This window comes from Lampris incognitus, chromosome 11 (assembly GCF_029633865.1).
Source record: "Lampris incognitus isolate fLamInc1 chromosome 11, fLamInc1.hap2, whole genome shotgun sequence".
Taxonomy (NCBI): domain Eukaryota; kingdom Metazoa; phylum Chordata; class Actinopteri; order Lampriformes; family Lampridae; genus Lampris; species Lampris incognitus.
The window spans coordinates 18,570,082-18,586,569 of NC_079221.1; the positions used below are offsets into that span (position 1 = coordinate 18,570,082).

Below are 16,488 nucleotides of genomic sequence, written 5' to 3' on the forward strand. Positions count from 1 at the left end.
AACGTCATAACCTTCTCATGATAGTCTGGTTTAATACAATAGTGCATCTGCCTTTGTTTTCTGGAAGGATGATGATGTTATTGTCCTTATTAAGAGTCATGAGTGCATTCCTCTCGTCTCTGCTGATGTTGGATGGTGGTGGCTTTGCATTCCTGAGGCAGGCTGAAATTTTTGTCCACAGTTGCTCCACTTGTGGGTCCGTGATGTTGTTGTTACAGATTCAATGGCTGTGATCAGTTCCACATGCAGGATTTGCTTGGCATGAGAGCAAAATTCAGCCCCTTAGCAAGGATGTCTTTCTCCATCTGGGTGAGTTGTCTGTTGGACAGATTCTTCATCCACTTGTCCACATTGTCGGTGCATGTCTGGCGTCCATCTCTCTGTCTGTCGTTGAGGGCACCGTCCATTGTCTGCCAATGTCTCTAGCGTGCAGCAAGTAGGTTGAACTTCTTTTGCTGCCTGGTTTTCGACTTTCCATGCTGTGCTAGATGAGCCTTCTCCATGAACTCAATCACATGTTGGAAAGTGGTCTCATCTAGACACAACATAAGTCTCTGTTAGATCTACTCCTCTTTGGCTTTCAAAGCATCAGTGGTAAAATTGGTTTGTCTCATTTGTTCGTTCAACAGTTGGCTCTTTGCCTTCTGGAGGATCTTGCTAGCTCAGTGGCCCTTGACCAAAGATTTCATTTGCAGGCTCTTAGGTGAAATGCTGCTCTGTCTGCACCGGATGTTGTTCCTGTAGTCTGCCATTTAACATGCCATTCGCTCATACTCACAAGTTTAAGGCAATCCTTGCCTAAATGAGTCAAAATATCTTTATGCATGCTCAATTATCAAGGTAAGGAAGTCACAGAAAGTTGAATCAGTTCATTTGGACAGTGTTTATTAGGAGAAATGATTCATCACTTGTTTAAGTGACTTCTTCTCAACTAACTGCAGGTCCTATGTGACTTCAGTTGTCCAACCTGCACTGTCCTATGTGACTTCAGTCTTCCAACTGTAAATCACATTTTTGAACTTATTACTATGTCCAGTACCACCACATGTCACCTGGATCCAATTCCCACAACTCTAACATGCCTACCTTCTATCATATCCCTGATAACCTCTATCATCAACTCCTCTCTGTCCACTGGTACAGTTCCCCCTTCACTGAATTTTGCCATAATCAGACCAACTCTGAAAAAACCTGGTTTAGACTTTAATGACCAAAACTACTGGCCTATTTCCAATTTACCATTCATCTCCAAAATTCTTGACAGGGTAGTGGCATCTCAACTCCAGATCTACCTTGATAACAATAATCTCTTTGAACAAATCCAATCTGGCTTTCGCCCTAAACATAGCACAGAAACAGCCCTGGTTAAGATCACAAACGACCTCCTTTTTGCAGCTGATTCCGGTCTACTCTCTAACCTCATCCTCCTTGATCTCACCACAACCTTTGATACTATATCCCATCAGCTCCTCATGAATCATCTGACTAGCACTGGAGTTGGGGGCACTGTGTATTAGTGGTTTGTTTCCTACCTTACAGACATGACACATTTTGTACAGATTCTGAATTATTGGTCAGAAAGCTTCATAGTTCATCATGGCGTTCCACAGGGTTCAGTGTTGGGTCCATTCCTGTTTATTATTTACCTCTTCCCTCTTGGCAACATCTGCTGGCACTATAGTATCCATTTTCCCTGTTATGCTGATGGTACACAGCTTTGTGTCCACTAAGCCCACTTAGCAAGTGCTTGTGCCAGTGGTTGTCTCCAGGATTTACAGATATGAATGAAAAACAATTATCTGAAATTGAGCAATAGCAAAATGGATCTATTCCTCATTGGCACTAAATCTGCACTCTTGAAAACTAGTATTTGCTCACTCTCCATTACTGCAGCCACCATACCTGTCTGCACACAGGTTAAGAACCTTGGTGTTACCCTCGACAGTACCCTTTCTTTTTACAGTCATATAAACAATGTCTTCCTGATTGCCTTTTTCCATCTGCGAAGCATCTCCAGACTACACCCTTCTTTAACACAGCTCTCCACAGAAGACTTAGTCAATGCTTTGGTCACATCACGCATTGACTACTCCAATGCGATCCTGGCAGGCATTCCCAACAAATTTATTCACCGACTTGAACTCATCCAGAATTCTGTAGCATGGATTATTACACATTCAAAGTCCACTGAACATGTCTCTCCCCTGCTGATTCAATTACACTGGCTTCCTGTGTCACAGGAATTGAGACAATTTTGTTATTAACATTTAGAGCTCCTCATACTCTATCCTCTGCTCATCTCACAGATTTACACTCCTTCTCGCTCTCTGCGGTCTTCATCAGCAGGTCTATTGGCACTAACGGCCATCAACCTCAGCACAATGAGTGCCAGGGCTTTGTCCTATGCTCGTATTTTACTCGTATTTTTCTGGATTGAGTGTAAAGCACTTTGTAATTGTATGTTTTTAAAAGCGCTATACTTGATTACAGAATTCAAAACTGCTCTTAAAACCCATCTTTTTAAACTAGCTTACTCACTTTAACTACATCAACTTCATCTTGATTTAACACCTTGCTGAGCTATGCTCTGTTGCTTATTGTATGTTTTATTGTTGATTGTACTGATGTTTTTTACTGCTTTGCTGTTTATTGTATATGATGTAAGGTGACCTTGAGTGTCATGAAAGGCGCATTAAATAAAATGTATTATTCTTTTTCTTATTCCTATTCTTATTTATTATTACATGGTTTGCTGGACACAGTGCAACCCTTTTACACCAACACGCAACATGCAGCCGACACGGGTTAGTGTATAAGGGTCATGTTTATATTTTGAGGTGAGACATGAGAGCATCTTGGCAGGTTGAAAACAAGCCTGCAGCATTGCTCTATAGATTCTTTGCAGCGTTTGGATTGCCTGGGCTGGGAGACCTGGGGAAGTGCACTGCAGTAGTCTAGTGTTAACTTTTTGTCTCTCAATTGCACGCTGTCTGTGAATCCTTGACTACAAGGGTTTCCTAATTTTTTTCTGGAAGACCCTCTCAATGTAGATGGGATTACTTCTGTGATTCCTGGTCTTTGAAACACTTTTAGTCTAAGTGTGAAAGTAAAAGAACTTGAGTGCAAAATGAAGGTCAATTGTTCAATGCCACAGAAAAAAATCCTGATTAATGGCAAATTGGACTACGCTTGTTTGGATTTCTCACAGGCTTTTTTGCAGTATATTTATTCATGTAATAATAGTAAGATGAAAAGAAATTGCGCCTCAGACAACTTTCTTAATAATTGCATAACTGTATTGCATCATTATACCTGCATTATTTTTTCATGGTATGTTATTTTCTGTGACTAGTGGCCCCTAAGTGAATCGTTGTCTTTTTCATCATAGGACCTTGTGGAGCTCTTCAACTTCCACAACTATGACAACCTGAGGCATTTTGCTAAGAAGCACGATCCTCGCAGGGAAGGAGGGGACCAACGGGTAAGCATGGCAACATCCCATCATTACAAACAAAACACTCAAAAAAAAAAAACCCTGCACATACACCTCTGCTATTGCTACTGATAGCCATCACACCCTTCCTCTGAAAGGTGCTGTTTGGGACAAGTGATGCTAAGGTTGTTGTAGTCCAGATTGGTTGGGAGTTTGTGTGTATTGGGTTCCGAGTTTTTGAGGTTAAAATGTGTTCTGCGTCGTATGTCATGCTGACTTTGTTTGTGGTTCGGCAATGCCATATTCGGTGAAGCTTCATAAGTGTTTGGGCAGCAACATACTGTTTTATCCTTTCATTAAATAATTTCATACACTTAAAATGTGAAATTACAAATGTAATGTTTATGAAGCAAAAATTATTGCACCTTTTGTTTGTACCTTTCTCCACCCTATTATTTAAGGATGCATGGTTAACAGTATGTCACTCTTCACATACTTCTGAGGCTTACTGTGGGTATTTTCTGAACGGGCATGCTGAACTTTTCTTTTTGGTTGAGGTTTGGTCATCTTTAAAGCGGACTGGTTTTGTTTAGCTATGAGCTTTGAAACAGATAATGCTCGGTCATGGTGCGAATTACAAAGCTTTTGCAGCAAGTTGCAAAACATGACAATGCATTACAGCATCAACTTAGTAGCCTGAAAATAGACAACAGGGGGTATCATAGACAAAGAGAAAAAAGTTGACAAAGATATGAGCCTGGAGTTAAAAGCCTTCATGTGACACAGTTTCATTAAATAATTCAGGGAGCTGATCAAACATATGCCACATTCACACAGTACAGTGCTTGGAGCCACATATGTGCTGAGGCCACAGATCAGATGAAGACATGCTCACGTATGCTCGTGTGCGGGCACACACACACACACACACACACACACACACACACACACACACACACACACACACACACAGAGTGTAATGAAGAGAGACTAATTTGCTATCCGTGTCAATTGAAACAGCAGCACACCTTTGGACCCATGGATTACGAGAGTCTCCAACAAGAGCTAGCTCTGAAAGCCCCTCTTTGGAAAAAGGTGTCCCCCACAGAGTCACACCAGGACAGCTCCACCACTGTAGTCTATAGGATGGAAAGTGTCGGGGAGCGCAACTAGAAGGGAGACTACCTACCTCCTCACCTCAACCTCTCTTCCCACCAGATCCACCTACTTTCTCTTCTCTCCTCTGCCCCCTCTTCAACACCCTTTAAATTCAAATATTTATGTAAATTATAAAGAGGATTATTTATTTCTTATGAAGAGATATCTATGTGGATTGCTTTTTCTTTTCTTTTGAAATGAAAGATCAGTTACTGCTTTTTGTTTTTCCCCCGATTTCCAAATCAAATCCCAGCCCCCGCCTCCTCGTGGCCTTAGAATACATAGGATCTGATGTACAGTAGAGCAGTTACACTTCTAAATAATCCCCCCCCCCCCTACCGCTGCCGCACCTACAGTTCTGTTCTTCCTTCTCCTTTTTGGCTGTTTCGAACCATTTTATACTTTTCAGATTTGACATTTGCTGAGAACTGTTGGCTGGGAATTGATTTGAAATTCAGCTTTTGTCATGTAAAAAGTGTGTGTGTGTGTGTGTGTGTGTGTGTGTGTGTGTGTGTGTGCGGGCGTGCGTGCGTGCGTGCGTGCGTGTGCGCGCGCATAAATATGTGCGAGTCCATTGAATTACTGTAAACCACCCTTCAGACCACCAGTGTGGAATTCAGCAGGACAGGGTGTCTGAAAGGACTGCTTAGCTCACACTAAAGCTCAAGATACGTCACAAGAGCTGAAAACCTCAGCTCTGTCACTGAATGTGCTTTGATATCCATGCTGGCAAATAGTAAAAGATACGTATTATAGATTGAGGATTTAGTAGCTGGTCGATAGGCCACATAAACAAATCACATTTGGGAATAATTAGATGAAGCTTTGGCGCAAAAGGCAAGTCGTTTCATGTCTAGTGGAGAAATTTGTTATATATATCTATATAGATATCTATATATATCTATATAGATATATATTATTTTTTTTGCTGTTTGCTTGATGGTAGTGTTAATGCATTGGTTAACAAGTTATTTTCTCTACAAGGGAGAATTTGCCAACTTTTAAACAAACACTACAAATTGTCCAATAACAACACAGGTAATGTATTCTCCCGTTTTGAATCTCCATTCTGGACCTCAAAAACGAAAAACAAAGTCAAACTGAAATCAACCCTCCCATAGGGTTTGTATCGCTGCTAATTAGGCTTTTTTTTTTTTTTGCTGATCAATATCATCAAAGATTTATATTACGTAAAAGTGTATTTAGCAATTTTTCCAGAGGCGTGTTTATATAGTTGTCAAAATTTCTGCTAGAATGTTGTCTTTGCCTCTTGTATATTAGACAAGCTTGTCTACAGTTTAAAAGTGAATTTTGGGAACCAAAAGAATTAATTTATCCACATCAGACTGACCGATAATGATTACTTGCCACAACTGAAATAACTATCATTAGATTGTTTCAATAATGAATTCTAAAGTAAAATCCAACCCCCTTGGTATATGAGAAAATTCTATTTCATGTTCAACCTCATCCCTGCATTTGGTTTGAATGATAATCCGGCGATAACGTGGATTATTGGCGCAATAGAGCCAAAGAAAGTCTTACTCAAGCACAGTGTAGCCGGATAGGATGTTGGCTGTTTTTGAGAGTTTTCTGAGCTGCTGTTGAGTTTGGCTGAAGTAGCTTTGTATGTGCATCTGTGCACGTCTGAATACATGCCACATTTGTCCTTGTCCGTTGACAGTATTGACCCACCGACGCTGACGGAGGGTGTTTTCTTGGCTGTGTCCTGAAGTTGTACCTCCTCGCGGCTTCTGTGGGTTCAAAAGCCATAACAGTTCTCAGAAATCGTAGTGTTCCCATGACTGTACAGTCTCAGAAAAATTACAATACAGCATTTTTACACCTTGCAAAACATACTTACATCGACAGAGAATGCCTTTGGCTAGATGTAACTGTGAATACAGCAAATACAGCCTGAAGTAGAAAGGAGCCTTTAAGTGTAGATTTGAATTTAATGGGTGGCTCAGTTAAACACTGATAACACGGCTCTGCTTCAGAGCTGCATCAAGCCCCCTTCAAGAGAAAAAAAAAGCTTTTTCCTTTTTAAAGAAATCACAGAGCTCCTAGGGCATAAAAACAATTTTAACATTTAAAACAGTGTTTTGGAGCTTCGTTGTATGATAAAACTCAAAACCGTTCCTGGAACCTGAAGTTTGAAGTGTATCGTATCAGGAGCCTGGAATTGGTTATCAACCTGATGTAGTTGTCTGATTTCTAGTAATCCAGAAACATACATTGCCATATCCAGAAACGTAAGTATTAGTACGCATGAAATAAACTTAACTGATATTCAGAATAGATTTTGTGAGTAACAAAACCTATTCTGAATATCATTGGTACCATTTTTAGACTCCTTTTGGAATTATTGAAAGGTTAGGATATCTTTCTACATACTTGCACACATTAAGAGGTGTACCAAAACATACATATTCATAGGTGTGACATATACAGGTAACATAAAAAGGTGCACTGCAAGGAATCCCCTGGCTCCGCAGTCAAGTCAATTTTATTTGTATGTATCCCAATATCACAAATTACAAATTTGCCTCAAGGGGCTTTACAGCAACACAACATCAACACAACATAAGCAGTCCTAATGAACCTAATGTGATACACTTATCACAAGGCCTGTCCTAAAGGGCACCTGAGTGTATGTAGCTTTAAGTGTGTGTGTGTGTGTGTGTGTGTGTGTGTGTGTGTGTGTGTGTGTGTGTGTGTGTGTGTGTGTGTGTGTGTGTGTGTGTGTGTCTTTGCATCTCATGATGGTCAATGGTCAACAGCAGATCAGAATGTGAATTGAGTAGCTTGTACACTTAAGATGTTCCAAATCATCCCAACCCCCTTCAGAGATGTGTTGGATATATTTGGACACAAGAGTCAGCGGATGCCTTAGGGGTTGCTCCGCTGTGCTTGGGTGCAGTTTTACATTTGATTCAGTACATGCTTCAAGCTGTAAAACATGTATTTTTATCAAAGGCTTTGGTTTGGCTCTAAGCTATTGTAACCAGAGCTGAAAAAACCCTGTTATTTTTTGGATGGGCTCCTCACATTTTTTGTGTAGTCTGGAACCCTGCTGGTTTTTAAGTCCTTATTTTGAAATGGACCTTCCTCTAAAAACTGTGTTATGCGTTTGCAGATATCTACTCAGTATCCTATAGTACAATGCATTCAAAAGCTTCCATCATTATTAGGGTCCAGTATAGAGATGCTCAAGGTCTGGCGCGAAACTGCAGAGAGAAGCTCCTTTGCTCTATAAAACACATTTTCTCAATGGTCTCTTCTGCATCGATATATATATATACACATACATAAAGATGAATGGGGTCCATGACTTGTATTAAACAATTTAATCAGCAGATTAAGTTGTCACAGGAGTTTTGGTAGTGAGGTAGCCAATAACAAAATGAATTATTTAGTTGCCGCATTAGTTAAGTGACTTTAATCCATGCAATGAATTCATTATAATTAAGTCACTATATAGTACATAGCAATGGGATAGGTGTCCTTACTCATAATTATTTTGTTTGCCACATTTCCTGAAATCAGCATATAGCAGCACTTTGCTGCTATGACTCATCTCTGCTAAGATATTAAACAGTATAAAAAGTATGACAGCAAAATTGTCTTGGCCCTCTGGGCCCTTGCAGAGAATACATGTTGAAGATTGGCAATACCTGTGGCCTAGTCTAATTCCCAGATTCCACATGCCAAGATTTTTGCTTCTTTTTTTTTTTGGCGAAAAAGGTCAATGATGTCATTTACAGTTAGTAAAGTTAGTTAACAAAATCAGTCTCTTATCAATGTATGGGAGTCTTTGCGTTGCTGCCACAGCAGTGACCGGCTTGAACACTGGGTGAACCATTTAGCAACATGGCGGGAATCAATGTCTAAATCTTCATAGTAATTTGTAACAGACATTGTGCGTTGGGCAACTCACTTCTTGCTGTATATTTTCTCATTGTCTTGATTAATTTCGTTTTGCATGAGGGTCAATAAGTTGTATTGCTTGAAGTTTTGAGGTAATCAGAACCCTTGTAGCAAACCTGAAAAATGTGATAATTTCTCCAATCAACCTTATGAGGGAGGGGTTTTGAATGCAGTACCAGTGTTCCCATTGAACTCTTCTGGTTTTATATCATGTATGTTATGTTTCCTGGGCTCTGTTAAAATGTTTTTCTTTTTTCACCCTCCTCTTCCATTCACATTCTCCTTCTTGCATGCATATTTTTGTATGATTTAATCTATCCGTTTGCAATGTCATATATTTAAGTTTATTTTATTACCTACCACATGTACTTATTTGTCTGAATGTGTCCTGGACATCATATTTGCTATATGAAAATTGCATATAAATTTGAAAGAAATCATAATTTGATGATGTTGGAATGTAAGGTTCTCTCAAAGATTTGGGTCAAAAAAAGCTATTTATAATATAGCTGAAATGAGTCCTCACATGTGTTTAAACTTGGACTCTTTATTTCTAAAATGATACTGTTGGCTAACAGTTTATTAATTTATTATTCATGTTGAGATAATGTAAAAAAGAAAAAAACTTTGCTGACTTCCCTTAACTACAAGAAACATGGATTGAACCTTAGATTTCCAAGCTCATGACTCCTTGTGATTTTCTTTTTGTTTATCCTAAAAGCTGATGTGCTGTAATGCTGTATGTCACATCCTCCCATATTTAACTGCCTTGTAAGCTTCTAACAAGTAAGGTCAGAAGAAGGCAATCTGAAGGCATTGACCGTTTTCCTTAAAGCATTGGAAGAAATGTCAAAACTAATGTGGCTGTGAAAGAATTGCAGTAAATAAAGTCAGTATTGAAATAACTTTGCCTTGATGTCCCATGTAAAACAAACAACAACAAAAAACTCCAATAAAGCACTATCCATTAAGATCAATTTCTCCATAGCATAGCTGTTCTTTCACAACACCGTCTTTTCAAAAAAAAAAATTTTTTTTTTTACATCTCAAGCATTTATTTTGTTAAGATACCCTCCGAAGGGATGGATGGATATTTCTCTTGTTTTTTTTAATTTTTTAATTTATTTTTTTATTTGGAGCTGGATTTTTGTGCCAAATTGGAATAAAGACAAGGAATCATATTTGACCTCTTTTGGAAATGCTGAAAAGAGGTTCTGCAGCCTCAGGAAGCTCCTTCAGTTTTTGTAAAAAAAAGAAAAAGAAAAAAAATGAAAGGTACATTTTTAGTTGTATTTGCCCACACAACTTCAATTCATTCTTTTGTGGTTGGTATTGGCGATACAATCGCATTATTCAGCAAACTATATGGATGTTGCACGGGGGATAAAAGAGGTTTTTTTTTTAATCTTATTGAAAATGATGACCTTGATGGTATAAAGCTTTGCAAAGAAGTGCAACAACCTTCACTTGTTTGTCAATGTGCATTTTTTTATTTTATTTTATTTTATTTTATTGCTCAAAACCATCTTCCCCATGTGCTGGACATCCTCATTATACTACATCTTTGCCAAGTGATGAGTAGGGCTTCTGCTGTTGTACAAAATACATACACTTCCATGTACAGTCGCAGGGCTTTTCTTGCTTTTTGTCTTCGTTGGCGTGGATGTGCGCCTTAGTGTGTGTGTGTGTTTCTCAAATTCCAATCGTATAGCTTTTTTTTTTGGTGGGTGTGTGTGTGTGTATATATATATATATATATATATATATATATATATATATATGCACATCTGTCCCCCCCTCGTCCCCTAAAGCAAAGGGAATGGATCTCACCTTGGGACTTGAACTTTGAACTCTGAAAACAATTTATTCGCCACATGACTTTTACTCCAAACTCCTCCTGAGTTTGAGTTACTGTTGAAATACATTTTTTTTATTTCTTATTGTCCACTGTAACTTGAAAGTTACCAACATCAACAAACCTTTCCATTGATTCTGAAGGTAGCGACACAGACGACAACAGATACAACCATGTTTAGCTGCCAGTCTTTTGACAAGAATTAAGTCTTTAGTAGATTTGCATGCCAGTGGCCTTGCAGCATTTATATAAACCATCTGGCATACGGGCGGCGTGGCGGTCTGTTCCATTGCCTACCAACAAGGGGCTCACCGGTTTGAATCCCCTTGTTACCTCTGGCTTGGTCGGATGTCCCTACAGACAAAATTGGCCGTGTCTGCGGGTGGGAAGCCGGATGTGGGTATGTGTCCTGGTTGCTGCACTAGTGCCTCCTCTGGTCAGTCAGGGCGCCTGTTCAGGGGGGAGGGGGAACTAGTGGGAATAGCATGATCCTCCCACGCACTATGGCCCCCTGGTGAAACTCCTCACTGTCAGGTGAAAATAAGTGGCTGGCGACTTCACATGTATTGGAGGAGGTATGTGGTAGTCTGCAGCCCTCCCCGGACCAGCAGAGGGGGTGGAGCAGAGATAGGGACAGCTCGGAAGAGTGGGGTAATTGACCAAGTACAATTGGGGAGAAAATCCACCAAAATAAATAAATATATATATATGGCGTATACAGAATACCCGAGTTTGGATGTAAACGTGCGCAGTCTGTTCAACAGAGGAAAGTTGGTACCAGGTTATGGTACCAGGTTAAATCTGGCTCTTTCTTTGGTCACTAAGAAAAGGTGGGATTAAAATCTTATAAGAAAAAACATCAGATTTGCATCCAAACTCGTCTGCTCTTTTTTTCTGGTGAGTTACAAGATTTGCTTGCTCTGGCTTCTTGGGTTTTGTGGTGTCTCTCGTGGTTGTGAAGTTTTGTTTCGAGCTTTATTTTACTGCCTTACGCCCTTGCTGGTGATGTGTAGCGCCATGACATTTGCTTTTTTCCTTGAAAAGATGAATTTCCACACTGAAGGAGCCTTGTGGCCAAGTGTTTTCATTTGGGTGAAGTGAGTTTTGCTTGATCGTTCTCTGTTCTTCAGTGGCAAATTTATTCCTGTATATTTATTTATTCCTGTGTATGTTTTCTACCTCAGCCTTACACCATTTCTCACCATCTGTTTCTTTTTTATTTTTTCCTCCATTGATAAATATGTGCTTTTCTCAGTCCAGGATGGGTGACTACTTCTTCTAGCTTGGTTAGCTAAATGAGAAGCTCTAATGCAGCTTAGAAGGACCTGTGGTACTTGAGCTGCATTGCAAAAACCTTCAGTGCGTAGCTTTTTTGCTCTCCTGTCATGTGTTGTGCTTCGCTGTCATGCTCGCAAATGTCAACACCAACACGTTGAATTTTTTTTTTCCCTGTTCTAACTTTGACTGATCCATTTGACCTCTTTGTGTAGGATGGAACTTTTCAAGGATGGAGTCACTTGATTTTTTTTTTTTAAGATGCTCTTGCAAGCTTTTGTTGAACAGGATCACCAACCGGACAGCAGACACTGTATAGAGAGCAGTATTTCTGCATAGCACACGCCTCGTACGCTTGTCTGTCTCGTATTTCGGTGGCCCAAAGTTGACATGATTCTTCCCTTTGTTTTAACTAGTACAACAGCTAGGTGGTGTGGGTCTGCCGATGACATGCCGTGCACAACAGACGCCACAAAAATCTGTCCGCTTTTACTTAACAAATAGAAAAAACTAGAATGATGTAAGAATTCTTGGGTTAAGCTCCAGTTTTAGATTCTTGTATATTTAAGATAAAGAAATATATATTGCAAAGCATCGGGTATGTTATGTTTAGCCTTACATGTAACATGTTGGGTCTTACATTAGGCAGTTTGTTTCAGGACCATTATCATCACTCAAGCTATACAAACAGTCATCCATTTTGTATTTCATTTTTTTATAGCACCTTTCAAAAACAAAGTTACCAAGTGGTTTACAATAAAAACAGATAGGAAAAGTAAACCAGATCCGGATCTTGCAATATAAACAAGACAGTGATTTAAACAACTACAACAAATACTATCAGTTAAGAAAAAGCCATAAGATAAAGGTGAGTTTTAGGAAGAGATTTAACGGCGGATACTGAGTTCGCCTGCCTGAGGTCTGCAGGCGGGAAGCTCCACAGCTGAGGGGCTCGAACAGCAAAGGCCCGGTCACCTTTAGAGACAAGTGGAGATTGTGGAACCGCTTGCAGGGCGCTACTGGAAGATCTCAAGCAGCCATCAGGCTCATAGTGCCTTAGCAGATCACACACATAGGCAGGAGCCAGACCATTCAAGGCTTTAACAACAAGCATGAAAATCTTCCTGAAACTCACAGGTAACCAGTGCAGGGCAGCGTGGTTGGTGTAATGTGGTCGCTTCTCCTAGTACTTGTTAAAAGCCAGGCAGCAGCATTTTGTATCAGCTGCAGTCTTTGGGTGTTTCGCCTACTGATACCAGAATAAAATGCACTGCGATAGTCAAGTCTGGAAGAGATCAAATCATGGATGACCTTTTCTAATGCTGCAGAGGAAAGGAATGACTTGATCTCAGTTAGCTGTCTCGGTTCTGCAAAGCAGGACTGCACCGGGACTGATTTTTGTCATCACCATCTCATGTTCAATTTTTCCTCAAAAGATTTCGGCCGTTGCCCTTGACGTTTTGCTTAGGAATTGACTCATTCCTGTTCCTCATAGGGTAAGTTCTGAATGAGCAGGAATCTGTGTTTACTATGTCCAGAATAGTTAAACCATGTTAGCATTGTTAGTAGACAATGTAGCGTCTGAAATGGGGATGATTGAGTTCAGTTCTTGAAGCACATGGATTTCTGTAAAAGCTTAGATTTTGTCAGACCAATGTCATAAGAAAGTTCTTGTTATCCATCCTCACAATAACTTGGAATTAATGTTTTACTGTCGGAGCATTAACTGCAGTGTATCTTTACTTTTTGAACCAACTAATCTAAACCGAATTCCCCGCAGCCCTGGCTTGAAATGAAATGTCAATGATAGCCAGTGCACTGTAAGAAATTCTCATCCGTTCATACCGGTGTATCCCTCTCGCAAGATGGAGCAAGTGAATTTTACGCTGCAGTAAAATACTGTATTGTCTCTCTTCCCCATAGCCGCTGGGACTGGCAGAGGAGGAACAGTGAATTGGCGTAACTCAGTGATTGGTCTCCTACAAACTGTTCTCTCTTCCCCCCCCACAGGTCAAGTCTGTTATCAACCTCCTGTTCGCTGCCTACACAGGAGATGTATCTGCACTGAGGAGGTGAGGAGCACTCTGTAGACGTATTTAGTATTAATGTGTATTAATGTGTTGTGGCTCTATCTCAGCCATTAACTATTGGTAGCCTGTGATGTTGGTGACCTGGGAACTAAAGCGTTTTTTCACTTTGCGTTTAAGTTAATAAGAGAGAAGCGTGTCAGAGTAGCATAGCAGTCTATTCCGTTGCCTACCAACACGGGGATCGCAGGTTCGAATCCCCGTGTTACCTCGGGTGTCTCTACAGACACAATTGGCCGTGTCTGCGGGTGGGAAGCTGGATGTTGGTATGTGTCCTGCTCGCTGCACTATCACCTCCCCTGGTCGGTCGGGGTGCCTGTTCGGGGGGGAGGGGGAACTGTGGGGACTAGCGTGATCCTCCCACATGCTACGTCCCCCTGGTGAACTCCTCACTGTCAGGTGAAAAGTAGCGGCTGGTGACTCCAGATGTATCGGAGGAGGCACGTGGTAGTCTGCAGCCCTCCCCGGCTTGGCAGAGGGGGTGGAGCAGTGACCAGGACGGCTCGGAAGAGTGGGGTATTGGCCGGATACAATTGGGGAGAAAAAGGAGGGGGAAAAAAGTTAATAAGAGCATAGCCCTATGAGCAAATTGTATATGTCCATTGTAAAAGCTTTGTGCCTGTCTGTGTGTGTGCGTGTGCGTGTGTGTGTTTAGATTCGCACTGTCATCCATGGACATGGAGCAGAGGGATTATGACTCCAGGACTGCCCTCCATGTGGCAGCTGCAGAAGGTACAATGCAGCTCATACAACAGACAATCTAACCTGCAGCCAGTCAACCAGTCAAGCTCCAGCAAACTCCGAACATCTTCAGACAGGCGTTTATCAAATAGTTCGAGCGATCCCCGTGTTATCTCCAGCTTGGTCGGGCGTCCCTACAGACACAATTGACCGTGTCTGCGGGTGGGAAGCCGGATGGTGGGTATGTGTCCTGGTCGCCGCGCTAGCACCTCCTCTGGTTGGTCAGGGCGCCTGTTGGGGGGGGGGGGGGGCTGGGGGGAATAGCGTGACCCTCCCACGCGTTGCGTCCCTCTGGTGAAACTCCTCACTATCAGGTGAAAAGAAGTGGTTGGTGACTCCACATGTATCGGAGGAGGCATGTGGCAGTCTGCAGCCCTCCCTGGATCAGCAGAGGGGGTGGAACAGTGACCGGGACGGCTCGGAAGAGTGGGGTAATTGTCCGGATACAATTGACCCTTCGCTAAGGCCCGCCCCACTTAGTTACTGTTGCTAAGTCCATCAAGCTTTAACATTATTTTCCGGTTAATAAAAGTAATTACTTACCTTGGAGCAGACAAAGCTGTGCTTGTTGATCTTTGAGGGGTTCAGCTGGATTTGAGGATGTCCACATAGCTTTATCCACAGCCTACACTTTTCAGGGTTTGATTTTGGTTTTGGAACGGGAAAAAAACGTACATCTCCTTCCAACCTCTCCAGGTAACAAGTGTCACTGTTACAAGTACCCCAGGCACAATGTGTAACCATAACTAGCTAAAAGTCCACAAAGCCAGCTCGAAAATGAAGAAAATCTGAATCTTTTGCATCGGAGTCAACGGAGCGCCGCTATGAAAGTGTCGGACCGCTGACCTATGCTGTGCTGTGACTGGCTGGTCTGCATTTCAGGGGCGTGGCTTAGCAAAGGGTTAATTGGGGAGAAAAGGGGGAGGGGGTCCGAAAAAAATTAAAAGAAATAGTTTGAGTGAAGGTTTTATTGATGGCCAAGCCAGTTTGAACATACCATGCATTTTACTTAGTGGATATTCAGCAAAAACACAAAGATTAATTTACAAAGTAGAAAGGAAAAAATCTTGGGAGTATTTACATACCTAAGAGTACGAAATATCTAAATTTGGCACGTAACAAAGCGATCAGTAAATGTTGGGGATCTTTCTGTACAGAGTGCAAAAGCAAGCATAATCTAGATTTTATACAGATATGACATTTGCCTGTGTCTTTATCACTATAGGTTTGAATCAGCACAATTTCTTTGAGGGTAATGCAAAGTGAATATTGCCAAATGCTCTCTCCCCTTGGAATGAGGGAATCATATACACAAAGCTGTCATCTATTTGATAAGGGTGGAAATACCTGCAAAATAAAGTACCAGTCACCCCAATGTCATTGGGTCATTTTACAGCTAAAGTAACAAATACACATGATATATACACTCTATGGTGTTACTGTATTTGTGCGTGTCTTTGTGTGTATTTCTAAATTTCAACATCTGCTCTGCTTTCAGGACATGGAGAGGTGGTGCGCTTCTTGCTGGAGGCTTGCAAAGTGAACCCTGTTCCCAGAGACAGGTACGCCGCTTGATTATTTATTTAGTGAAGTTATGACCGTTTCTTTTGGACGAATACTTTTTTAGATCTGTAATTGATTGAGATATGTTTCCTCCTATCACACGTGCAGATGGGAGAACACACCCCTGGATGAAGCCTTGCATTTTGGCCACCATGATGTCGTCACTATTCTGCAGGACTACCATGAAAAATACTGCCCGCAAAAAGTCGCCGAAGATAAGGAGACGGCTGAGAAGAACTTGGACGGTCTGCTGTAGACCCCCTGGATATAGGAGAGCACTATGGCTGCTCGAACATCTCAATAAGACTCGCTCTTAAAGTTGTGGACTGCACTGTTATTTTGGGAGTGACTTTGTACAATAGTGCTGTGCTGTTGAAATGTGTGCTTTAACTGTTTTTTTTTCTATGTTTATTTTTGTTGGATTTGATATTTGAGATTCCCTCTTG

At 41.2% G+C, this 16,488-nt stretch overlaps 1 protein-coding gene across 3 annotated transcripts in view; it reads left to right on the plus strand.

The window, feature by feature from the left end:
- Nucleotides 1-16,298, plus strand: part of glsb (glutaminase b) — a 62,421-nt gene extending 46,123 nt beyond the window's left edge. The window contains exons 14-18 of one of the 3 annotated variants that reach the window (XM_056289055.1): nucleotides 3,389-3,481; nucleotides 13,662-13,723; nucleotides 14,394-14,470; nucleotides 15,978-16,041; nucleotides 16,151-16,298. In XM_056289055.1, the coding sequence (XP_056145030.1) occupies nucleotides 3,389-3,481; nucleotides 13,662-13,723; nucleotides 14,394-14,470; nucleotides 15,978-16,041; nucleotides 16,151-16,298 (444 nt within the window). Of the gene's footprint in view, nucleotides 1-3,388; nucleotides 3,482-4,453; nucleotides 9,482-13,661; nucleotides 13,724-14,393; nucleotides 14,471-15,977; nucleotides 16,042-16,150 lie in introns of those variants that run through there. The other 2 variants (XM_056289056.1, XM_056289057.1) reach the window with 2 other exon arrangements.
- The last annotated feature ends 190 nt before the right edge of the window (nucleotides 16,299-16,488 follow it).